The sequence below is a fragment of the Dendrobates tinctorius genome, unplaced genomic scaffold (genome assembly GCF_039654945.1).
Source record: "Dendrobates tinctorius isolate UK_male_01 unplaced genomic scaffold, ASM3965494v1 ptg000116l, whole genome shotgun sequence".
NCBI classification, from domain to species: domain Eukaryota; kingdom Metazoa; phylum Chordata; class Amphibia; order Anura; family Dendrobatidae; genus Dendrobates; species Dendrobates tinctorius.
Genome location: NW_027361784.1, coordinates 47,394,011 through 47,420,782, shown reverse-complemented (window position 1 = coordinate 47,420,782; position 26,772 = coordinate 47,394,011). Strand labels below are relative to the sequence as shown.

At 45.8% G+C, this 26,772-nt stretch overlaps 1 protein-coding gene across 1 annotated transcript in view; it reads right to left on the bottom strand.

Annotated features, from left to right (window-relative positions):
* Positions 1 to 26,772, bottom strand: part of SLC45A4 (solute carrier family 45 member 4) — a 105,804-nt gene that overhangs the window by 18,750 nt on the left and 60,282 nt on the right. Inside the window, exon 3 of the mRNA XM_073590416.1 lies at positions 143 to 331. Within this exon, the coding sequence (XP_073446517.1) occupies positions 143 to 331 (189 nt within the window). The remainder of the gene's footprint in view (positions 1 to 142; positions 332 to 26,772) is intronic.

The following is a 26,772-nucleotide window of genomic DNA, read 5'->3' as shown; positions in this document are numbered from 1 at the left end:
CACCACTAGAGGAATCTTACAGATTTACATAGTCCCATTTAATAATAAATACATCTTTTATGATCCCTCTCAACGTTATCATTTAGAGGGGTATACTCATCATAAACAATAACATGCCAAACATTGAGGGCTTGTTTCTTACCAATCACAGAGCCATTGAGGAAAAGTGCAACACCCAGCAGGACCCCGACACAGAGGCCGAGGATGAAGGGCCGCCGGCGGCCCCATCGAAGTGTACAGCGATCACTGGCTGAACCAATAAGGGGAGTAAATATCAAACCGAGGATGGGGCTCAGGAACCACGTCAGGCTGTAGTACTGTTCAGGAAGACCTGGGAAAGACAAGGACACAACTAGTCAGAGGGCGAGAGGCTGGGAGACGGGATCTAGTTTATTTATTTATTTCAATTATAAAGTAATTTACACACGTAGCAATTATATTTCTTAAATAAAGGAGCGGTCTGTGCAACCACACTGAAGAGTAAAAGGCTAAGTTCACACGTAGCGGCACTCCCGCGGAAGTTACCACGAGAATTCCGGAATTCCATTCCGTGGGAAAATCGCATTTTAAATTCCCGCGATTTTCCAGCGGAAAAACTAGCGATTTGCAAGCGTAATTAGCTTTCAGAATGCTAGCGGTTTCCAAGCGATCTGTAGCATCGCTTGGAGAACTGATTGACAGGTTGGTCACACTCGTCAAACATAGTGTTTGACGAGTGTGACCAGCTTTTTACTATTGAGGCCGTCTATGCGGCATCAGTAGTAAAAAGATCTAATGTTAAAAATAATTTAAAATAAAAAAAAAAAAAAATAAAAAAAAAAAATCGTGTTATACTCACCTTCCGGCGTCCCGCGCAGCCTTCCCAGGCCTCCGCGATGCTCTCGTTCCCTGTAATGCCTTGCGAGACCTTTGATGACGTCGTGGTCTCGCGATAATGTAGCGGTCTCGCGAGGAATAGGGACCGCTACATTATCACGAGACCGCCACGTCATCAAAGGTCTCGCAAGGCATTACTCGGAACGGAAGCGTCGCTGAGGCCCGGGAAGGCAGCGCGGGACGCCGGAAGGTGAATATAACACCATTTTTTATTCTATTTTTTACAGGGATATGGTACCCAGAGCCCGGAGGACAGTCTCCTCTCCTCCGGACCGTGGGTGCCATCCGCAAATGTTCTGCTTACTTTGCGCATGGTGGGCACAGACACATGCGGGAAGTAAGCAGAACAATGCAATCCTATGGGTGCGGGATCGCCGCGATTCCGCAAAATAATGAGCATGCTGCATATTTTTCCTCAATGCGTTTCTGCCGCGGGAAAATCCGCAGCATTAGCACAGCATTGGAATCCCATAGGAATGCATGGGATGCTTTTTTTTGCGTTTTCGCGGCAAAATCGAGCGTTAAAAACCACCGCAGAAACGCGAAAAAAACGCAACGTGTGAACGCAGCCTAAACCAACAGCAATGAGGGTCAGATATACAGTGCCTACAAGTAGTATTCAACCCCCTGCAGATTTAGCAGGTTTACACATTCGGAATTAACTTGGCATTGTGACATTTGGACTGTAGATCAGCCTGGAAGTGTGAAATGCACTGCAGCAAAAAAGAATGTTATTTCTTTGTGTAATTTTTTTTTAAATTGTGAAAAGTTTATTCAGAGGGTCATTTATTATTCAACCCCTCAAACCACCAGAATTCTGTTTGGTTCCCCTAAAGTATTAAGAAGTATTTCAGGCACAAAGAACAATGAGCTTCACATGTTTGGATTAATTATCTCTTTTTCCAGCCTTTTCTGACTATTTAAGACCCTCCCCAAACTTGTGAACAGCACTCATACATGGTCAACATGGGAAAGACAAAGGAGCATTCCAAGGCCATCAGAGACAAGATCGTGGAGGGTCACAAGGCTGGCAAGGGGTAAAAAGCCCTTTCCAAGGAGTTAGGCCTACCTGTCTCCACTGTTGGGAGCATCATCCGGAAGTGGAAGGCTTATGGAACTACTGTTAGCCTTCCACGGCCTGGACAGCCTTTGAAAGTTTCCTCCCGTGCCGAGGCCAGGCTTGTCCGAAGAGTCAAGGCTAACCCAAGGACAACAAGGAAGGAGCTCCGGGAAGATCTCATGGCAGTGGGGACATTGGTTTCAGTCAATACCACAAGTAACGTACTCCACCGCAATGGTCTCCATTCCAGACGAGCCCGTAAGGTACCTTTACTTTCAAAGCGTCATGTCAAGGCTCGTCTACAGTTTGCTCATGATCACTTGGAGGACTCTGAGACAGACTGGTTCAAGGTTCTCTGGTCTGATGAGACCAAGATCGAGATCTTTGGTGCCAACCACACACGTGACGTTTGGAGACTGGATGGCACTGCATACGACCCCAAGAATACCATCCCTACAGTCAAGCATGGTGGTGGCAGCATCATGCTGTGGGGCTGTTTCTCAGCCAAGGGGCCTGGCCATCTGGTCCGCATCCATGGGAAGATGGATAGCACGGCCTACCTGGAGATTTTGGCCAAGAACCTCCGCTCCTCCATCAAGGATCTTAAGATGGGTCGTCATTTCATCTTCCAACAAGACAACGACCCAAAGCACACAGCCAAGAAAACCAAGGCCTGGTTCAAGAGGGATAAAATCAAGGTGTTGGAGTGGCCTAGTCAGTCTCCTGACCTTAACCCAATTGAAAACTTGTGGAAGGAGCTCAAGATTAAAGTCCACATGAGACACCCAAAGAACCTAGATAACTTGGAGAAGATCTGCATGGAGGAGTGGGCCAAGATAACTCCAAAGACCTGTGCCGGCCTGATCAGGTCTTATAAAAGACGATTATTAGCTGTAATTGCAAACAAGGGTTATTCCACAAAATATTAAACCTAGGGGTTGAATAATAATTGACCCACACTTTTATGTTTAAAATTTATTAAAATTTAACTGAGCAACATAACTTTTTGGTTTGTAAGATTTATGCATCTGTTAAGAAATCCTGCTCTTGTGTGAAGTCTGAAGGCTCTAAATTATTTGCATCTTATCAAACCTGCTAAATCTGCAGGGGGTTGAATACTACTTGTAGGCACTGTAACATTTCATGCAGCAAAAAGGGGGAGAGAGAATTAGCCCCCAACATATTTAGTCCCAGATTTAAGAAGATGTTCCTCGAAAATTAGAAAAAATATTATTACTACCTACCAAACTGACATCTGACAGACTGGTTACTGGGGTAATACTACCGGACAATGAGGGTCTTTATTATATTATTTATTAGCTATATTCTTGTACATAGGAGCAGTATTATAGTAGTTATATTCTTGTACATAGGGGCAGTATTATAGTAGTTATATTCTTGTACATAGGAGCAGTATTATAGTAGTTATATTCTTCTACATAGGAGCAGTATTATAGTAGTTATATTCTTGTACATAGGGACAGTATTATAGTAGTTATATTCTTGTACATAGGGGCAGTATTATAGTAGTTATATTCTTGTACATAGGAGCAGTATTATAGTAGTTATATTCTTGTACATAGGAGCAGTATTATCGTAGTTATATTCTTGTACATAGGGACAGTATTATAGTAGTTATATTCTTGTACATAGGGGCAGTATTATAGTAGTTATATTCTTGTACATAGGAGCAGTATTATAGTAGTTACATTCTTGTACATAGGGGCAGTATTATAGTAGTTATATTCTTGTACATAGGAGCAGTATTATAGTAGTTACATTCTTGTACATAGCGGCAGTATTATAGTAGTTACATTCTTGTACATAGGAGGCAGTATTATAGTAGAAATATTCTTGTACATAGGAGCAGTATTATAGTAGTTACATTCTTGTACATAGGTGCACTATTAGGGTAATTCAATACTAACATATAGGGTTAATATTATAGCAGTAATAGCTGTGATTGGAATACAGACTTTTGTGTAATATTTCCCCTCTGAATACACGCGGGGTACAGTAATAACCCTCTCAGTTGAGGTTTTTCGCACTCAGTGAATGGAATGTGGCTTTGTGTTTTCAGGCCAGCAGACGCGTTTCTCGGCGGTGTCACATGGTGACATCGGCACGTGGCAGGCGATGGTGTAGAGGCCAGTGACAGCGATCTCCCTGCGGGAGGCCATTCTCTGGATAAGCCGGCCACACATTCACATGGACAATGCACTAAACCTGTTGTCAATAAGCGGAGCTCCGCGTCCTACGCTGGAATGAGGCCCCCGATTGTGTGCGGCTTCCAGGAAATTCTACATAAACAGCGGCTGGATCATCTTTGATTTATTTAGCCGTAAAAAGGATGCGGATAAAAAGCCCCGTCCATTGTTATCGGTGTGAATGAACGCGGGCAGCGATAGATGAATGAGCCCGGAGAATGTACTGATCAGCTGCAGTGCGGCGCTCGCTCTCTGCTCCATGGCTGCCGCTGCTGTCACCTCATTGCTATGTCGGATGTCATCACATTGTGTAAATCCTGATGACCTGTCCTAGGAGGTATTTCAAGGTAAGGACTGTGCGGATTATCCCGGCCTGGGAAAAAACAGTAAAGCCATAAACTAAATATTTGCTTTATCTATCGCCTGATTGTAAAACGCGTGTGGTATCTATCACTTTCCCATGTGTCAAGGTACAACATTCCAACTCCGGACCCAGGCATACCACCAATTTTTCGGCATCTTGCAATCTATCAGAATTATATGGTTATTAGTCCGTAACCATGAGTTGCATAACTTTTGCTTAGACTGAAACCAAGTGCCTACAAATAGTAAACCTAAACCTACAGAAGACCTCACACTCGCCACAAATATCTTATTTCTTACCTGGTGTAAATGCCGCTGTTCTCCTGAATCCAGCGCTGTTTTTCTATTCTTCCTGCGCCTCTCCGTTCCTGAGATATGGCCCCTCTTATCAGCATATAAATCTAGCTTTGATATCCAAGTGGGCGTGGTCGTCAGCTCTTCTCGGTGGGCGTCGTCAGAGGACTGCGCCCAATTGTCCAACAAGGCTAGAATTACACACAAGAGAAGGCCATATCTCAGGAACGGTGAGTCCCAGGAGCAAAAGAAACACAGTGCCGGATTCAGGAGAACAGCGGCATTTACAGCAAGGAATAAAATTACCTATGTATGGCAAGTGACGTAAAGCTCCAAACTCTAATATCTAGTTAAAACCAAGAAAAACACATCCTATAACACAGCTAAGATCGTGGATTGTTATCTCTAATGTTTAGAGTTAACGCAAAGTCAACAAGTTGGAAAAAGCTGAATGTGTTTTTGTCTCTGACATTTGTAAGACTTGCAGCCTGGAGGCAAGAAGACAATGAACTCTGCGGACAATGTTGGGCTCGGCGGATAGCAGAAGTGAGATACTCAGGATCTGCATTTCTCGGTGCGCTGTCATAAGACGCGGTCACATGATGGGCGGGAGGTTAAGGACCAGCGCAAGTTTTGGTCTGCATATCACAATGATAGAGACAAGATTGATTTCAGTGGAACCGCTACCTAGACGGACCCCTGAAGAACTCATGAGTAATGTGCCCCTATAACATTAAAGGGGTGCTCCGATAGTCCCCAGGTGGACTTTAGCAGCTAGAGATGCCGAATAAGTGCATAATGCCAGAATGAATACCAGGGTTGTGGAGACCAAGTCATTGAAATTGAGGAGTCAGAGGTTTGGCTTACCGACTCCACAGCCTATACTCCAAATATTCCAGCAGCACAGTCGCCATAGGATGATATTGGGTCTCTTATTCTTGGGATCAGGGGTGACCCAGTGATCACACCACAATGGACAATTAAGCAACCCGCCTAGATGAGAACTATCGCAATATCAAGGTGTCACCAGGCAAAAACAGATGTCACTACAAAAAAAAAAAAAAAAGATGTCACTTCAACCTGCAGCATTTCCGCACTTCATCTTGCAGATTTCACTGCAGTTAATCTTTTCAGGAGCGGACATGTGAGCATATTCACCCCACATTCACAGCAGGCAAGGCTTGGAGAAATTGCTCAAAACAAAAACCAAGAGCTAATGCTCAGACTCTAAAGGCCTCAGCACGTTAAATGTTAAAGTTTGTGACAGTACAATTAGAAAAAGACTGAGCAACTCTGGATTTTTTACTTTTATAGGACTGCCAGGAGAAAGCTTCTTATTTCTAAAAAGAACATGGCTAAAGTCTGAAACTCTGCACGAGAACAAACCACAAGATTTCTGAAAACAAAAGAATCAGTCAGCTGACCGCTAAGACTGTGCTCCAGGAACTCCTGGGCACAGACATCCGAGACTCAGGTGGATTAATCTTCCCTAGGTAAAACTAAATTCCAGCAGCAAAGAAAAATCCCTATAAAATGTCCAGTTTTACGTAAATTACATTAAAATTCCAGAGTTCATATCGTCATCCTACTCGTTCCAGATAAGTCTTTGATTTGTTTACTTAAAGACTTGTCAAGTTCCTTTGTCAAAATCCCCATGCTTCTCAAAATCTCCAGCTTTTTTTTTTTTTTTAATCATTTCAGACCTCCGTTCCAGGGATATGCAGTTTTTATTTATAGAGCACCATGTCTAACAGGCCGCTCTCTTGGGGTGTGTTGTTCTCCCTCTCTATGATGCTGTTCAATCGCCGCTCGACAGCATCTGAACTTGCGCCATAAAGTCGCAAGATCGCGCTCTTCAGCCACATTCAAATGCTGCCGAGGCATGATTGCGCGGTATCAACGGCAACAAAAGGGGAAGTTTTAGCTCTTAGTTTATTCTCTCCGCTCCCCTCAATAATCAGTTTGTTTGTTTTTTTGTAAATCCATTCATTCAGATCCAGACATAAGCCATTTTATTTAGTGGCACTTTTTATGGTCCTTATAATTATACAGCAATCTAAAGACACGCCCCCGAGGATCCTGTGAGTATGCCCCTGAGGATCCTGTGAGCCACACCCTTTGTAAAGGCTATAAAATTGGCAATAAAAATGCCCATATCTCTGGAACCATATGATGTCTTTAAATAAAAAAGAAAGCAAAAAACACATGGAATAATCAAATAAGAGTAAAATCTGAACACTTTTGGCGTTTGGTCTGTGGAATAGAGAAGCAAGGTCCAGCCACCTGTGTTTGAGTCACTGCTGGCAAATACACTGTGTGATCAGAGATGAAATGGGCATTGACATCATCGAACTACGTGACCGCAGGCAAAAGCTGCAGCATTATAAGCACTTTTGCAGTTTACTGCTTATTAAAATTTGCAGTGATTTTCTTTTGTTTGCAGTTAGTTACCTAAGAGACCGACCACTGCTTCATTCTAGCTTGTAAGCACTGCGCTGAAGCTATCTGTGAATAGGAGGCAACTACCCTCCTGAGCTCCGGTTCAGCTTCAGAGCAGTGCTTACAAGCCCAATAGAAAAGATCTTGTAGTAGCTGAGCACATTATGTTGTCTAGCAGCGTGGTCGGTCTCCAAGGCAACGAGCTCTGAAAAACAAAAGCGTTAATATCTCAAGAACTGATGAAAATTTGAATAAGCAGTAAATTGTATTTACAAGCATTATCCGACAATACCCATTTATAAAGATTGGGGTGACCCCTTTTAAGAGATCTTGGCGTACACAAATTAACGCTGTAAAGAATCGCAGGCGGAAATACCTCCAGAGAAAGCAAGCTAAAAGTCCTACAGAAAACCCTTCACTTTACTGCTGCTAATGATTTAGGGGGTGCACTTATTTTTTCACACACTGCTTCTGCATTGGTCCTAGTTTTTGGTAAATAAATAAACGGCAGTGTTTGTTGTATTCCCCGAATTTTAAGAATCTGTAAAGATCAGATGTTTATTATGTCTTGATACATAAAACCCATCGAATCCAAAGGAGGGTGTACTTAGTTTTTCTCCTGGCGTTATAGGTTACTTGTATGGCATGTGTAATCTGTAAAGACAGCCACAATGGTGGTCAATCTGCTTTCCCAGAAATTAGTTCTGCCGGGAGGGAAGGAGGAGGAATCCGGCATCACAACAAACAACATTGTAACATTGTATCACGTCGTCGGACATTGAGAATTCCGGGACGAGTCGCTTCCACTCTCGGAGACGTCTGGAATGGAGGCCCCGTGTGAAGATTCTATTTTTTTTCTTGTTTTCACCTCGTAAGCCAAGTCTGGCCTGCGCTCGTAGCCCGGCACCTTCCACCGCGAGTCCGGAAGCCGAGCGGAACAGGAACAAACAACGTGAGCGGCCGCCATGCAGATCTTGTTGACAACATTCCCAAGGAAGCGGCTATTATTCCGGGACTTATCAGACTCCACTGGAAATAAATCCAGTGACCCGTTCCCTGGCACCTCTGATCCTGTTTACCTGGTCTGACGTCTCACCCCCCTCCAACGGCCATTGCTACAAGTCTGCGCCACGACCACTGAGACTCGGCCGGACTGGCGATTCCCAGCCACTTCCAAACAAACAGGACACCGCTCATAGTAAATAATTCCTTTATTTTATTATTATTTATTTTTTTCCCCCTTCAATGAAACGTTGTTTAAACAATAGTGAGAGCCGCTCCGGTCGTGTTTCACAGGAAGTGCTGACTGTGTGCGAGGGTACGCGAGGTCACGGGGGGCATCGCTATCGCACTATTCCTGGAAGACGCAGATCCCAGCCGAGATCAGATCAGGAGAATTGCTGGACAGTCCGAAGTGGACAATGGCATGGAGGGCAATTCCCCAAAGCACTCCTAGGAGAGAGAGGCGGTGGGGGGTCCCTGAGAAAGTCCTGTAGATTAATAGACCGGAATCCTATTTTAATATCAGATCCCAAACCAGACCCCCGAAACATATCTAGACTTCAATATCAATTTCAGACCCCAGATCAGGCCTGTAAATTAATATCAAACCAGGGAGAGCAACGACCGTACCCTTAAATAAAACTTCAGACCAGACCCCTAAATACCAGCTTCCAGACCCCCCAAAAAATATATTTAAACCCTCTATATTATCTTGAGATTTCTATAATTGCTGACCCCAGACTGAACCTGTACATTACCTATATTAATTTCATTTTCCAGATCAAATCCCCTTAATATAATCAGACCCTCAATAGTAACAGACCCCCAAAGTAGACCTCTGCATTAATTTCAAACCCTGGACCAGCTGTCCTAAATAGATTCAGATCCCAAATATTAATATCAACCCTGTGACCAGACCCCTAAATCAATACGAAGCTCTGAACCACCTAAATGTATTCAGACCCTGTAAATCAATATCAGACTACAGACCAGACCCCTATATTAATATCAGACCCCAGACCAGACCCTTATAATATCAGACCCCAGACCAGACCCTTATATTAATATCAGACCTCAGACCAGACCCCTATATTAATATCAGACCCCAGACCAGACCCCTATATTAATATCAGACCCCAGACCAGACCCCTATATTAATATCAGACCCCAGACCAGACCCTTATAATATCAGATCCCAGACCAGACCCCTATATTAATATCAGACCCCAGACCAGACCCTTATATCAGACCCCAGACCAGACCCTTATAATATCAGATCCCAGACCAGACCCCCTATATTAATATCAGACCCCAGACCCCTATATTAATATCAGACCCCAGACGCTTATATTAATATCTTACCCCTAACTCAATATCAGATTTCCACAAATATATTCAAATCCCCTAAATCAATATCAGACCCCCTATATTAAATATCAGACCCCAGACCAGAACATCTTTATTAATATCACACCTCTAACCATATGCCCGAGACCCCAAAGCATATGTAGTCTCCGGACTAGACACCTAAATATATTTAGAACCCCCCCAAATCAATATCAGACCCCCGATCAGACCCCTAAATCAATATGAATCCCCAAACTACCTAAAAATAATCAGATTCTCCAAATCAATATCCAACCCCAGACCCCTATATTAATATCTGACCCCACACCAAACTCCTATATTAATTTCATACTCCAGAACAGACCCCTATATTACTATCCGACCCCAGACCAGACCCCTATATTAATATCCGACCCCAGACCAGACCCCTATATTAATATCCGACCCCAGACCAGACCCCTATATTATTTTCACACTCCAGACCAGACCCCCATGTTAATATCACACCCCTGACCCAATACAGACTCCCCAAATATCTTCAGACTCCTGACCAGATACCTAAGTATGTTGAGACCCCCTAACTAAATCAGACCCCAGACCCCCTATATTAACCCATTATTGCATACTGTGAGCTCCATGTACATCCCAGACCCAAGTATATACGACTTTTAGCCTCCAGCTGAAAACGCCATTAGGGCTAGGCTGTGGGGCCAACAGTGGGGGGTGAATCCCGGTAAATCCAGGTGAGCCGACATGTTTTCTTTGGTGGCGGTCCATATCCCGGTGTATTGTGGAATTGTTAGTTATGCACTTTTCTGAATTCCTCACCTCTTCTACCTTCTATAATGTGACTGCTCTTATATAATAACATGTGGCCCCCGGTGTGAACAACTGGGTGGTCCGTCCTGATAAATTCATTCCGGAATCCATAGAGGAAACGATGCAGAAGATGCGGCAAGAATCAGAACCGACGCAGTTCACAGGTTGCATACGCCGCAGCATCGATGCTGCTCTGTCTCTGTGCACTTTATGGATTTAAAGGGAAACTCCATCTCTTATTTGTACAAGAAGCATCAGTCCTCTCCAACCAGTCTATGCCTAGTCTTCGCTCAGATCCTTTTTTCTTTTTTGCTTTGGACTGAAGACCAGAAGTAACCGGAGGCAGAGTCTCCCAGCTCGGAAACACCCCACCTAAAATTGGGGCTCATGCCTGCTAATGGGGTCTGTCACAATGTATCTGTGCAGAAACGGCATCCACACCGTCCTACAGCTCTATTAATTGTGGTATCAGAAAGTTACACTAGAGGCTACAATGACACCCCCATAAGGAGCCCCCCGAAATACCACACAGGGCAGACAAGAAAGGGCTTTGCGGCTCTGTACAGTTAGATGCTGCATCACATGACTTCTCTCAGCCAGTGCGCAGTTCTGAAAAGGATCACGTGACACAGATGTGACGTGATCCTTTTCAGGGCTACTGATTGGTTGAGAGAGGTCATGTGATACACCATGTGACTGCACAGAACCAGGAAGTGATTTTTTTTAAGCTGCTCCTCCTCTCATTCACCACTACAAAAAGACCATATTCAGAACCGGCCGGTTTGAAAATCTATCATCATAGATCAGCAGACTTTTTAATCCACTGCTGTACCTGCCAACAGTTCCTTGGAATGTGCCATAAAAGGGGCGGGGCTTATCAAAACGCTCAAAAGTGGGCATTCCCATGGCTTTTTTTTTTTACCCCCCTCTAAATGGCGCCGGTCTCCATTAGGGTACGAGATGGATGCTGTAAACGTAAGGATGTCCGTCATGGTGGCATTTTTCCCTTTAAATCTGCTTTAAGTGAATCAGAAATGGAGCTGATTGGTTTCCATAGAGATCCTCGTGACTGGCAAAACGATCCACGCATCTCTAATGAAGTCACCGCCTCGCCATGAGCGATAAAAAGCCCCCGACACTGATGGATGGCCCTGTACCATATATTGGGGACACGACGCATCAATAATGTGCAGAGGAGCTTTCAGCCAATCAAATGGTGGCGTGCTGCCGGATATTAACGATATCGGTGTCAGGAGGAGGGCGGCCATGAATAGCGTATGCGTGTCACATCTTCAAAGGATGGCAGGGTGGACGACCTTCCCTCACAGCTTCTACCTATGGACAGGAGCCAAAAGCCCAAAGTCCGAGCCACAGGAGGCCATTCCCAGCAGCGACTACTATAGCAAAATCGGAAGAGAACTGTGACAACGCGCCAGCCTAGACCGCCGTGTCACCTACCGGGATCCATCGAAAATAAGCGACAGACCAGCGAGAGTCACTAAAGCAAATTTCTGATTCTTTCAATCCTTTTTCAAGACCTCTGCTTGCTGTCAGCAAACTGCAACACTTCATATTTGTTCGGGTTCATTACTTCTGACTGTTTGCTACAATGTATCGGCTCACTGATTGCCTAAATTTGATACAAACTATCAGCACAGGAGAGACATTATCCCACAGACTGGGATGCAATTGTAGCAAACTTGACCTTAGATGACTTTCTGATCTGGACACATCATTCTTTCCCATGGAGAATTTGATTTTGTTGCAAATTTTTGACAACACACATCCTACAAAATCAAATGCTCCAGGGAAAACAGTGATGTGTCCTGATCAGAAAGTCATTCAAGGTCGAGCCAGTAGTGGACTCTGCCGGTCTTGCCTTTGTTCTAGTCAGGGAGCCGCTTGCTAATAACACACTGGAATACGCTCTCTTAGCACGGTCTTGGTGTCATTTTGGCCAGAGAGGTAAAACTGGCTTTGGTGCACATACCAGTAGATGTCGAGGAACTGATTCACCTTCCGTAGAGGTAAAGACAACCCCCCCCCCCCGCTTATTGCACGGAGAAAGGTGGCCCTTACATTTTGTAGAGACAAAAGCCTATTTCCACATCCTCTATAGACATAGACCCGCCCCCACTTCCCATATAGGCAAAGACCCGCCTCCAATATACGAGAAACCCCACCCCGCTTCCCATATAAGCAAAGACCCACCCCCGCTTCCCATATAGGCAAAGACCCGCCTCCAATATGGCAAAACCCCACCCCCGCTTCCCATATAGGCAAAGACCCGCCTCCAATATACGCAAAACCCCACCCCCTCTTCCCATATAGGCAAAGACCCGCCTCCAATATACGCAAAACCCCACCCTCACTTCCCATATAGACAAAGACCCGCCTCCAATATAGGCAAAACCCCACCCTCACTTCCCATATAGACAAAGACCCGCCTCCAATATAGGCAAAACCCCACCCTCGCTTCCCATATAGACAAAGACCCGCCTCCAATATAGGCAAAACCCCACCCCCGCTTCCCATAGAGACAAAGACCCGCCTCCAATATAGGCAAAACCCCACCCCCTATTCCCATATAGGCAAAGACCCGCCTCCAATATACGCAAAACCCCACCCCCGCTTCCCATATATACAAAGACCTGCCTCCAATATAGGCAAAACCCCACCACTCTTCCCATATAGGCAAAGACCCGCCTCCAATATACGCAAAACCCCACCTCGCTTCCCATATAGACAAAGACCTGCCTCCAATATAGGCAAAACCCCACCCCCTCTTCCCATATAGGCAAAGACCCGCCTCCAATATACGCAAAACCCCACCCTCACTTCCCATATAGACAAAGACCCGCCTCCAATATAGGCAAAACCCCACCCTCACTTCCCATATAGACAAAGACCCACCTCCAATATAGGCAAAACCCCACCCCCGCTTCCCATATAGACAAAGACCTGCCTCCAATATAGGCAAAACCCCACCCCCGCTTCCCATATAGGCAAAGACCCACCTCCAGTATAGGCAAAACCCCACCCCCGCTTCCCATATAGGCAAAGACCCACCTCCAGTATAGGCAAAACTCCACCTCTGCTTCCATGACGCCTGACACCGCATCCCGAACAGAAAAACCCACCCCTGCTTCCAGTAGACATACCTGCTCCCTCTTCCTTTGAAGACAAAGAGGCCCCCGCTTCCCAATTATACAGGGGAAGCCCTGCTTCCGATATACAGACCAGCCACAGTTTAGCATATAAAGACCCACCTCCACATCCCATATAGACAAAGACCCACCTACATTTCCCATATAGACAGAGACCGGACCCCTGTTAGATACACAAAGACCCTCCTCCGTTTCCTTTGTAGACAAAAAGCCGCCCACACTTCCGGTACAGAAAAACACCCGCCCCCATTTCCTATAAATAGAGTCCCGCCCCCACTTTCCGATACAAAGTCCCGCCTCCACTTTCCGATACAGACAAAGTCCCGCCTCCACTTTCCGATACAGACAAAGTCCCGCCTCCACTTTCCGATACAGACAAAGTCCCGCCTCCACTTTCCGATACAGACAAAGTCCCGCCCCCGCTTCTTGTAATCTGTCTTGGTTTCTCTGCTGCAAGAGATGGTTTACACTTGAGTACATGCAGCGAGACACCCAGCTTCTGGTACTTTAGAAGGATTTTTCTAGGGTACAGCTGCTGATCATGTTTTTGTAGAAGAAGGGTCACTGGTGGAATATGGGATTTTATGTTTTGGGGGACAATCATCTGAGGGCAAGTGAACAGACAGCCCCTTTTATATGTATGGACTACAGAGTTGTATAGTCTGGGACCTGTGGCCGGCCGTATTTCTAGCGGAGTCGTGAGGGTGCAGTCCGGAGCCATGATTTTTTTTCGTTCCTAGTTTCACCCAACTTTACAGCTCATACTCACTTGCGAGAGAATTCCACGATTCTCGTGCGAGTCTCTCACATGAAAACCTGGCCCTGCCGCCGGCACTCAGACCGGGACATGTGGCTGCATAGAAATACATGTAGCCGCACGCTCCGGTCCGAATGCTGGCGGCAGTGCCAGGTTTTCATGTGAGAGACTCGCACGAGAATCGTGGAAGTCTCTCGCAAGGGAGTATGAACCCTTACACCGACATAGGCCCGGCCTAGCACTGTGTAAGGCAATATTGAAGTGTCTGCGGAGCCGCTGGCGGTAAATCGCATTTGTCACAGTCATTTTACTGTAATTGAATTGTGGGATTGCAGACCAACATGTAAAGAGGAGACAGTGAACCCTCTGTGCTCTCCTAATCTGAGCAAAATTCATTTTATTTTCCAAATAAATTAACTAAAATCAAGAAGCCGCAGCAGTGTCTTGGTGCAAGGTGGTCGCCTACTGGCATACATCACACTACATCTCCAATGCCAGGTTTACGCCTCATGCTTCCATTCATTACCCTTAGACCCCAATGGTACAAACCTACCTACAAAGAAAGGAGAGGTCTGTAATTTTTATCCTAGGTACACTTCAATTTTGTGATTTTTTGGATTTAATTTTTAGATTGTTACCTATTGTATGATTTTTACATAAATAATTTGCATTTTATTACATGAAATAAACATTTTATACAAGAGAAAAACAGAACTTAATATTTGGTACAGAAACAGTTGTCTGCAATTAGAGGGGTCAGACATTTCCTGTAGTTCTTGACCATGTTTGCACACACTGCAACAGGGATATTGGCCCCCTCCTCCATACAGATCTTCTCCAGATCTTTCAGGTTTCGGGGCTGTCACTGAGCAACATTGAGTTTCAGCTCCTCCAAAGATTTTCTATTGGGTTCAGGTATGGAGACGGGCTAGGTCATTCCAGGACCTTGAAATGCTTCTTACAGAGCCACTCCATAGTTGCTCTTGCTGTGTGCTTTGGGTCATTGTCATGCTGGAAGACCCAACCACGACGCATCTTCAATGCACTTACTGAGGGAAGGAGATTGTTGGCCAAAATCTGACAGTACACATCCCCATCCATCCTCCCTTCAATACAGTGCAGTCATCCTGTCCCCTTTGCAAAAAAAAAAAAAAAAAAGCTCCTCCAAAGTATGATGTTCCCCCCCCCCCCATCATGCTTCACGGTTGGGACGGTGTTTGTGGGGTCGTACTCATCTTTCTTCATCCATCAAACACGGCGGGCGGGGTTGATACCAAAAAGTGCTATTTTGGTTTCATCTGACTACATGAACTTCTCCCATGCCTCCTCTGGATCATCCCCATGGGCCCTGGCAAACATCAAACGGGCCTGGACATGTGCTGGTGTGAGCAGGGGGACCTTGTGCGCCCTGCAGGATTTTAATCTATGACGGCGTAGTGTGTGACCAAGGCCGGTGTCACACTACCATAGAATACAGGCGAGTGCTAGACGAGAAAACATCGCACAGCACTCGGACCAGTGTTAATCTATGGGGCAGCTCACATCACCGTTTATTTCCTCAGCCGTATTCGGCACGCGTGTAAAATCGCAGCATCCTGCGATTGGCACCAAGACTCGCCAATGCAAGCCTATGGGTGCGAGGAAAAAAAATAAATTGCACAGCACTCGGACCATGCGATTGCTGTCCGATTTTGCCGCACAGATGTCCTTTGAGAAGCCAGCAATTCATGTCCGGCTACTGTAAAATCAGAGTGACAGGTTAGAATAAAACAGATATATACACATAGAATACATATATAGATGTCAGTGACACACATATATATATATATATATATATATATATATATATATAATCTAAGCTCCATGTGATTCATGACCACTTTCTCTCTCACAATCTTGCCTTCCTCGGCCTCACAGAAACATGGCCGACACTGCCTCCCCTGCTGCGCTGTGTTACGGCGGCCTCCACTTTACCCACACTCATCGCCCTGGCAAAAGACACAGTGGAGGAGTGGGTCTTCTCCCTACTTCCAACTGCAACTCCTACCCAATCCCACCTCTTCCCTGCCTTGTCCTCCCCTCTTTTGAAGTCCACTCTATCCGCATCTACTCTCCCCTCCAACCTCCAAGTGGCCGTCGTATACCGACCTCCAGGCCCGACCACTGCCTTCATTGACCAATTCTCTACCTGGCTTCTTAATTTTCTTTCAACTGACACCCCCCACTATCATCATGGGTGACTTCAACATCCCCACTGATACCCTCCAGTCAGCAGCCTCCAAATTCCTGTCCCTTACTTCATCCTTTGGACTTGCTCAGTGGTCCTCCTCAGCCACCCACACAGATGGACACACATTAGACCTGGTCTTCACCCATCTCTGCTCTCTTTCTAACTTCACCAACTCCCTGCTCCCTCTATCTGACCATCATCTACTCACTTTCTCATCCCTGTCCTCCTCACCTGTCACCCCTGTCTAGCAACACGCACAACCCCGCAGAAACCTTGCACACCTAGACACCCACGCACTCTCTGACTCTACCACTGGCATCCATATCCTCACTCCATGACACAGACGGTGCCACTGCTTTCTACAATGCCACTCTCACATCAGCTATTGACACGGTTTCCCCTCTCGTTCATGGCAGAATGCGACGTATCAACAGACAACCCTGGCACAATAACACCACTAAAAAGCTCCGGCAAGTGTCCAGGATTGCAGAGCGGCGCTGGAAGAAAACAAATTCGCAAAATGACTTCACCACATTCAAACAGGCAACACTCAATTTCAAATCTGCCCTCACCTCTGCTAAACAGGCCTACTTCACAACCCTCGTATCTTCCCTATCCTACAATCCCGAACAGTAATTCAAAACTTTTAACTCCCTCCTCTGCCCACCACTGCCTCCTCCAACCTCCCTCATCTCTGTCGAGGACTTTGCCACACACTTCAAAAACAAGATTGACCAAACAAGGCAAGTATTCATTGTTCAACCACCACAACCCCTTTGTATACCAGACCAATGCCCAAACCCCATAACCTCACTCGCCAACATCACTGAAGGGGAGCTTAATCGCCTCTTCTCCAAATCGCACCTCACAACCTGTGCACTTGACCCCCATCCCATCCCACCTCCTCCCCAACCTCACCACCACACTTATCCCATCCGTAACCCACCTCTTCAACCTATCACTAACGTCCGGTACCTTCCCTTCTGCTTTCAAGCATGCCACAATCACGCCTATCCTTAAAAAGCCAACCCTCGACCCAACAGCTATGTCCAGCTATCGCCCAATATCGTTGCTCCCATTCGCTTCCAAACTCCTGGAACAGCACGTCCACGCTGAAATTTACTCCCACCTATCATCTAACTTGCTCTTCACAATCTACAATCTGGTTTCTGCCCCCATCACTCCACTGAGACAGCCCTGACCAAAATTACTACCGACCTACTTACAGCCAAATCAAATGGACAATACTCTATACTCCTGCTTTTAGACCTATCCTCTGCATTTGACACAATTGACTGCTGCCTCCTACTACAGATCCTCTCCTCCTTCGGCATCAAAGGCCTTGCCCTATCCTGGATCTCCTCATACCTTTCCAACCGCACATTCAGCGTCTCCCACTCCCACACCACCTCCTCATCCCACCCTCTCTCTGTTGGAGTCCCCCAAGGCTCTGTTTTAGGACCCCTACTCTTCTCAATCTATACACTTGGTCAGGGGCAACTCAAAGTCCCACGGATTCCACTACCACCTTTATGCTGATGACACTCAGATCTACCTCTCTGGCCCAGACGTCACCTCTCTGCTGTCCAGAATCCCAGAGTGTCTATCAGCCATATCCTCCTTCTCCTCTCGCTTCCTCAAACTCAATGTAGACAAATCTGAACTCATCATCTTTCCTCCATCTCACAGATCTTCCTTACCCGACCTAGCTATAACAATTAATGACATCACACTTTCCCCAGTACCAGAAGTCCGCTGCCTCGGTGTAACCTTTGACTCTGCCCTGTCCTTCAAACCGCACATCCAAGCTCTTTCTACCTCCTGTCACCTCCAGCTCAAAACTATTTCCAGAATCCGTCCTTTCTTCAACCCTCAATCTACTAAAATGCTTGTGCATGCCCTCATCTCCCGCCTCGACTACTGCAACATCCTTTTCTATGGTCTCCCTGCTAACACCCTCGCACCTCTCCAGTCCATCCTTAACTCTGCCGACCGACTAATTCATCTCTCTCCTCGCTACTCCTCCGCTTCTCCCCTCTGCAAATCTCTTCACTGGCTCCCATTCCTTCAGCATATCCAGTTCAAATTATTAATACTGACCTACAAGGCCATCTATAACATGTCTCCCCCATATGTCTCTGAACTAATCTCCCGATAACTTCCCTCACGTAATCTCCGGTCCTCCCAAGACCTCCTTCTCTCCTCCACTTATTCGCTCCTCACCCAACCGCCTCCAAGACTTCTCCCGAATAGCCCCTATTCTCTGGAATTCTTTGTCCCAACAAGTCCGACTATCAACCACATTTGGATCCTTCAGACGGAACCTGAAAACCCTCCTCTTCAAGAAAGCCTACAGCCTGCAATGATCCCACTACCTCCTTCTCTCTCACCACTACCGGTGATTTCACCCCAACCAACACCAGAACTGCTGCAACCCACCAACCTACTGTCTCCTTCCCCACCATCCTGTAGCATGTAAGCCCGAAAGGGCAGGGTCCTCTCTATCAGTCTGTCATTGTTAGTTTGTTTACTGTAAGTGATATCTGTAATTTGTATGTAACCCCTTCTCATGTACAGCACCATGGAATCAATGGTGCTATATAAATATATATCTATTACATAGAAGAAAAGCCGGCAATTCATGTGCCGTGTATGGTAAAATCACAGCAGAAGCCGCCAGGATAGAAGAGATGGATTATATACAGTAAATACACAGAATAGGTAGATATACAGATGTCTGTGACAAATACAATTAGTACATTGTGTGTAAATTACTGTACATGTATTTAATAAATTATTTTTTGGAAAAAAATGGCGTGTGCGCCAGTGCAATTTTCATAACTAGCAGAGGGAAAGCCGACGGCTGGGGGCCAATGTTTATAACCTGGGCTTTTTTTTTAGGGTCCCCCATTTTAATAGCCAGTAAAGACTAAGTATACAGTTGTGAGCCGATACTAATAGCCTGGGAAGCTCCATGGGCATTACCCCCTTCCCAGGTTATAAACATCGGCCCCTAGCCGTCAGCTTTCCCTCTGCTGGTTACGAAAGTTTTGCGGGAGCACACACCATTTTTTTTTCCCGAAAATTAATCTTTTATTAATTACATACATGTACAGTAAGCTGCACACACACTGCACTGATTGTATTTGTCACCGACATCTGTATGCTCATGTAAAAAAAAAAAAAAAAATTACATTGCAATCAGATAGAAATCACACTGCATTCTAATGTAAATCAGATGCTAGATGTGAAAAATCAGACTGAACTCTCGTTACACTCGTGTGACTCTCAGCAGGAAGACTCGGACCGATTATTCATACGTTTAGTGTGACTCCGGCCTAACAGGAAGGGTGTGTGTACACGCTGCGGATTCGCAGCAGTTTTTGCTGTGGTGTACAGTACCATTCAAACCTATGTTAAAAAAAAAAAAACGCTGTGCAGACGCTGCGGAATTTTCCGCAGTTTCAAAACCGCAGAAAGAATTGACATGTCAATTCTTTCTGCGGATTCCCATCTCCTCCATTGAACAGATGAAAAACTGCAGGGCAAAACCGCAGGGCAAAACCGCAGGTAAAAAAACGCAGGTCTTTTGACATGCGGATTTTACAAAATCCGCGAGGCCAAATCCGCACCCCATTCCGCAGCGTGTGCACGTAGCCTAATGCTTGAGACTGTAGTCCCAGCTCTCATCAGGTCATAGACCAGGTCCTCCCGTGTAGTGCTGAGCAGATTCCTGACCTTCCTCAGAATCATCCTTACCCCACGAGGTGAGACCTTGCATGGAGCCCCAGACCGAGGAAGATTGAGTCATCTTGTGTTTCTTCCGTTTTCTAATAATTGTGAGAACAGTTGTTGCCTTCTCACCAAGCTGCTTGTATATTCTCCTGCAGCCCATCCCAGACTTGTGCAGATCTACAATTTTGTCCCTGGTGTCCTTAGACAGATCCTTGGTCTTGGCCATGGTGGAGAAGTTGGAGTGTGATTGACTGTGTGGTCAGGTGTCTTTTACACAGGTAACAAGCTTAAACAGGTGCAATTAATACATGTAATGAGTGCAGAATAGGAGGCTTCTTAAAAGAAAAGCCAACAGGTCTGTGAGAGCTGGAATTCCTGCTGGTAGGTCGGTGATTAGTTTGCATTTTATTGCATAAAATAAGTATCTGAAGGGGTTGTCCACTGCCAGGACAAAAAAAATAAAGCCCATACTCCCCTCTGGTGCCAGCGCAATTCTCCCCAGGACGCTCGGGCAGTTGTTGTGACACTGGCGCCCAATCAGCGATGGCATCACTATCCTCACCTTCAGACAAATCAAACATGAAGAGAAGTTCTGGGCGGCAGCGGATCTCAGACTGATTGGGCGCCGGCGTCATGTGTCACAACAGGAGCCCCGGGAAAGAGTGCAGACACCGCGGGAACGGCGCTGGTATGGGAGGAGAGCATATAGGCTTTATTACTTTATAGGGCCCAGGCGGGGGGGGGGGGGTACGAGAAGGAGCTGTCTCCAATTATGTAAAAATCCTATAATGTGATTCTCTGTTTTTTTATTCTTAGTTTCTGTCTCTCATAGGTGGGAAGACCTGCAGCGTCGGCAGTGGATCAAATACTTACCATATTTCGCCACTGTAGATCGTATGGGATGGGGGGGGGGGGGAGGAGACAAAAAAACAAACAAGTTTTTGCCTATACAGTTGTGAGCTAAAATATATTATATATGTATATAAAAAAAAAAAAACGCAGCTCATTAGTTTCTAAATGCAACTTTTTTTTTTTACATAGGGCAAGGAAGAGGGAAAAAAAAAAAAAACAAAAAAAAAACGTTACACCAGTACAGGTTTTGTTTCTTTTTTTTTTTCCATCTCTTTATTTCAGTCTTTAACTCCGTTGTGACTTTTTAGCACAAAACATTACACATTCTGGGAAAGGGCAATAAATGTACATAAAATCGCTACGGGACAGTCTGACCTGAAAGGTATTTACAACTTTTCCAAAATGCGCTGATGAAGAATCAGTCGAAAATCCTAAGGAAAAAAAAAAAAAAAAAGGGGGGAGTGGAAACATGAATATGGCATATTAAAAAAATAAATAAATAAAGGGAAAACGCAATAGTGACTGGGGGCCGCAGGATATTAGCAGGTCACCAAAACTTTTCAATATATGATAAAAACTTTATTTAGTTGCAGGAGGTGAATCCAGGTGAAGCCAAAGTGATGGGCGACGCACCCTCCTCCCCGCAGCAGCTGATCCCTGCCCCCGCCATGTGGCACAGCAGGCCTCCACTCTGGCCCCACAGGTTGGAGATCAATCCATTTGTTGTGAGCGATCGTTAGCGAAAGGTGATCCGTGTTTTGCACATTTATAGAGGTGGCGGCGGCTGCCAGTCACTAGAGGTCGACCGTCTGGATGTCCCAACATGGGCACCTGTAGTAATATTAACCACTCGCTGCTGCCAGGGATCCAACAGGACTTGTGAAATGCATTGCTCAGGTACATCGCTCTCCTACAACGGTGTTATACCGGCTGTGTCAGTCTTCACTGCCCTTCTGTGGCATTCTATTCCTTAATCAAGCTGCTCTGCATCAGGATGCGACCGCAGCAAACATTCAGCTGTGAGAGGTATGAGCAAAAAAGAACTTGGCCATTCACTGACAGCAAGCAGTGATCTTGGAAACTGAAGAAATGACCTCTAGTAAAGAAACCAAGAAAATAACCCAATATGAGTTTTATAAATTAAAAAAAAAAAAAAAAAAACACACACGACATTAACAAATCCCTAAACTTCTCCATAGACTAATTGAAGGATACAGACTTTTTCGTGGAAATTATACTTTTTCTACTTTTTTTTTTTCCTTTATAATTATTTTTTTTTTTTATCATAAAATATATATTTTTGCTATTGCGTTTCACTGCACATTTTGCTCCCTTTGCCATCTCGAGCCTCCGTGTTGCACCTTAGTGAGCGCAGTCTGTTTGAGAGTTTTCGCTGTCTTTTCCTGCTCTTCTCTGTACCAAATTTATGACTACAGTGCGGTGTGATCATTAATCTGCCGAGAGGAGCTCAATAAGAGACAGACTGTTCCATCAGAATGAGATCGCTGACAGATTCTTAGTTGACTCATTCTGCAGCCAGGAGAGAACAGTGTAACAGCTGCTACACCGGGCAAACTAGGCTAACTGTTTTTATTAAACAAATTGAACGTATTTTGGGCTTAATTTTTTGCAAAAGAAAAAAAAAAAAAAATTCCCAATACAATTTATAGCCTTTAAGGGGTTTTTTCCCCCCCCTCTCCTCTTGAAATGGAGGCCCAGACTGTTATATTGATGAGCCGTCCTATGTAACCGATCGGTGGGGGTCTTCCTCCTGGCACACCCACAGCACAGCACCGAACAGTGGCCGTAAACGGTACTGCAAGCATTCTGCCGTGCAGGCAAATGGGAGAAAGCGTTCAGTACCAGTCATGACCACTACACAGTGAAGCAGCACAGAGCACAAGTCCTGGTTCCCTTCGATCAGCTGATTCAGGGATCTCCAGCGATGTCTTAGGCTATTGTTCATACAGTGCTTTTTTTTCCTGCAGGCACAACTTGCTCTTTGCAGTAATGACGCTACTTACAAAAAGCATGTTTTTGCTGCATAATCAGTTACAATTGACTCTTGTGCATGCTGATAAAAAAAAAAAATAATGCAAGTTCCTGAGTTTTCTGCACCAAAAACACAGAAAACCCCGATACTCATTGCTTTCTATGGGTGAAGAAATGCTGAAAAAAAAAAAAAAAAAAAAAAAAAAAAAAATGCTTGAAAGGAGGGACTTGCTGCAGTTTTCAGGATCTTGCCAGAAAAAAAAATAATTCTGAATGCTCGGCTTTTGCTGGCGCTGTAAAACGCAGCTTAAAATCTGCAGCAAAAAAAAAACACCCCCCCGAGTACCTGCGTCTGTAAGGCTAAATAAAAAACCAAGAGCACGGGCCCACCATACACAACAAGGTCAATAAACCCAGTTATAGCCGGCGCCGCCACCAGAAAGGAATTAACACGCAAGATATAATCATAGTAAACATGGCGGAGGCCGGGCAGCAGGCATGTGGGGTATGCCAGTCTCCTGCCAGCCGGGGGCCTCAGTCAGAGAGATTCATTACAAGAACATACGGGGTGGCGGAATGACCAGCTGGCCCGTCTTGTGTAACTTTAATAAACTTAGAGGATTCCTTCCCACTTCCAAGATCTTATTCCAAAATAATAAAAAAAAAACCAAACAAATAACTCAAATTAGAAATATAGTATAGTTCTTCTGATAAGATACTGCAATGCCCTACACACGGGGTAAGCAACACTTCTGAGGTATCCATGGTTACAATTACTCGTACAGTGACAATTCATTGCTAGTGGTCGTAACCATGGAACTCTAAGCTTCTGCAATGCCCTGCACAAGGGGTAAGTGACAACGTATCAGAAGAACTATACTACATTTATAACTGAAGGATCTGAGATTTATTGCATATTGTGACAGCAAGCAGAGGACAAAGAGCCTGTCAGTGAACAGCAATGCTTTACACTCAGAGCTTGAGAACCTGTCCAGACCCCATACTTTGACTAGAAGGTTTGTTACATTGGCATCCAAGCTGCACAGCCAGGAACAATCGCTTTATACCATGCGTCTCTGCATCCAACTGTAACAAGCCCTCAGCAGTGAGAGGCAGTAGTAGGTCTGTACAATTTTGCAGAGGATTAAGGAAAGCACAGGCAGGCCCGTGTCTTGGCGCCCTCGGCATTAACTCCAAGTGACTGTATGTGCCCAGCTGAGAGCGCCAACCGTGACCTATACACTTCACATAATGGGCATATCTGCTACCAATTTAGATCTGGGCAGAAAAAAAATCACCCCAGTGACGAGAGCCAATGGTGGAACTGGGAAAGAGGCGGCTGTGGAAACAAAAACAACATACCAGAGATAATAAGGGAACGAGGAAAGATGTCACCGCAGGTCAGGAGGCTGCAAAAATAACCCCAGAAACGAGAGCCCGGATCACAAGTCCAGAGTCACCCTGGAAGGACCGGAAAATAGGTATTAGACCTACCGGTAATGATGTTTCCAGGAGTCCATCCTGACAGCACCATGGAGGACGTCCTCATCCTCCTTATAGGGACAGGAAAAGCACACGAGAGGTTAAAAGGTCATGTCCCACCCCCTTTCCCTCTGATTTAACAAGTGCCACAACGTGGATAATGCAAGTTACAGTTTAAGGAAACAATCATTACAGCATATGACAAGAAATAATCGCGAGATCACGTAAATAGAGAGGGAACTACCCGTGCTGTCAGGATGGACTCCTGGAAAGATCATTACCGGTAGGTCCAATACCTATTTTCCAGGACGTCCACCTGACAGCACCATGGAGAGTACCAAAGCACCTCCTCAGGGTGGGATTACCGCCTGGAGAACTTTTCTCCCAAATGCGGTCTGTTGACCAGATAACACATCAAAGCTTATAGTGCTTACAGAATGTATCAAGACTGGCCCAGGTTGCTGCTCTACAGATTTGATCGACCGAGGCCCGCTCGGCCCATGAGGCCGATACTGCCCTCGCAGAGTGGGCCTTTACGGAATCTGGCGGACTGGAGCCTTCGGCTTGGTAGGCGTCAGATTACTGAGGTAATCCATCGTGTGATGGCCACCTTAGAGGCTTTTTTCCCCCTTTATTTTTACCCCAAAAAAAGGATGAACAGATTTGGGTCAATGTGCCAACCATTGGTGGCTTTAAGATAGTCTAGGACTGCACGCCTCACATCCAGTGAGTGAAGACGCTGTTCCTTTTTATTACAGGGATTATCGCAGAAAGATGGTAATACCATCTCCTGGTTTATATTTTTAGAAGAGGCTACCTTTGTGATAAATGCCGGGTCCAATCTTAAAATTATACTGTCATCTCTTATCTGGACATATGGGTCCTTAGTGGACAGGGCCTGGATCTCCCCTATTCTTTTGGCCATAGTAATAGTTACCAGGAAGGCCGTCTTACGAGTAAGAGAAGAGATGGTTATTTTCTCGCTGGGGGCGTAGGGGTCTGTACAGAGAAACTCGAGTACCAGGCCCAGGTCCCAAGGCGGGGTGAGCTGCCTAATCGTGGGGCACAGGCGCTGCGTAGCTCTTATGAATCTTATTACCCAGGGATGGGAAGCTAATTGGTAAATCGAAGAAGGCACTCAAGGTCGAGTTCTGGACTTTTAGAGTGCTGGGCTTAAGGCCTTTATTAAACCCTGACTGCAAAAAATTTAGTATGCTAGGGAGGTCAGGTGTGCCTGCCACGAGATCGGACCTGCCACCCTCCAGACAGAATCTTTTCCATATCTTTCGATAGATTGCGGATGTCACCGGTTTCCTACTGGCCTGTAGGGTGGATATGACGTGATCCGACAACCCCTTTGCCTTCAGGATGTCCCTCTCAGGATCCAAGCAGATAGGTGGAGTCTTGCTGGGTTCGGGTGGTGGATCGGGCCCTGGTGAATGATGTCCTTCCACAGGGGTAGTTCGACTGGATTTCCTACTGCCATGGCTACTAGCAGGGAAACCCAGCTCCTCCTCGGCCAGTATGGAGCGATCAACATCAGTCTTGTGTGGTCCTCGCGTATCTTCCTGAGCACTGCCGGTATGAGGGCCAGTGGTGGGAACGCATAAGAGATGGGTTCTCCCCAAGTCTGGCTCAGGGCATCTACGGCCTCCGGATGATCCACCGGATTCAAGGAGTAGAATCTGGGGACCTTTGAGTTATTTCGGCTTGCGAATAGATCTATCCTGGGGGTCCCCCAACGCTGACAGAGATGGTTGAAGATTTCGCTGTTCAGTTCCCACTCCGTCGGGTGGATCTGTTGTCTGATCAAGTAGTCTGCTACTTCGTTCTGGGAACCTTCTAAGTGTACTGCGGTCACCAATCTGACTGTTCGTTCTGCCCAAGCGAATATTCTTCCCGCCAGGGCCTGCAGTGGTTGATGTCTGGGCCCTCCTTGGTGCTTCAGGAATACCACTGCCGTTACATTGTCGGATAATATGCCAACGTGAAGATTCCTTCGTACCGCCTGGTTTTGCCGCAGCGCTTCCCAGACCGCGTAGAGCTCTCTGAAATTGGAGGATCTGGTCCTGATGTCTACTGGCCATCTTCCCTGGACGATCTTCCCTCCTATGTGGGCTCCCCATCCCCACGTACTGGCGTCTGTGGTG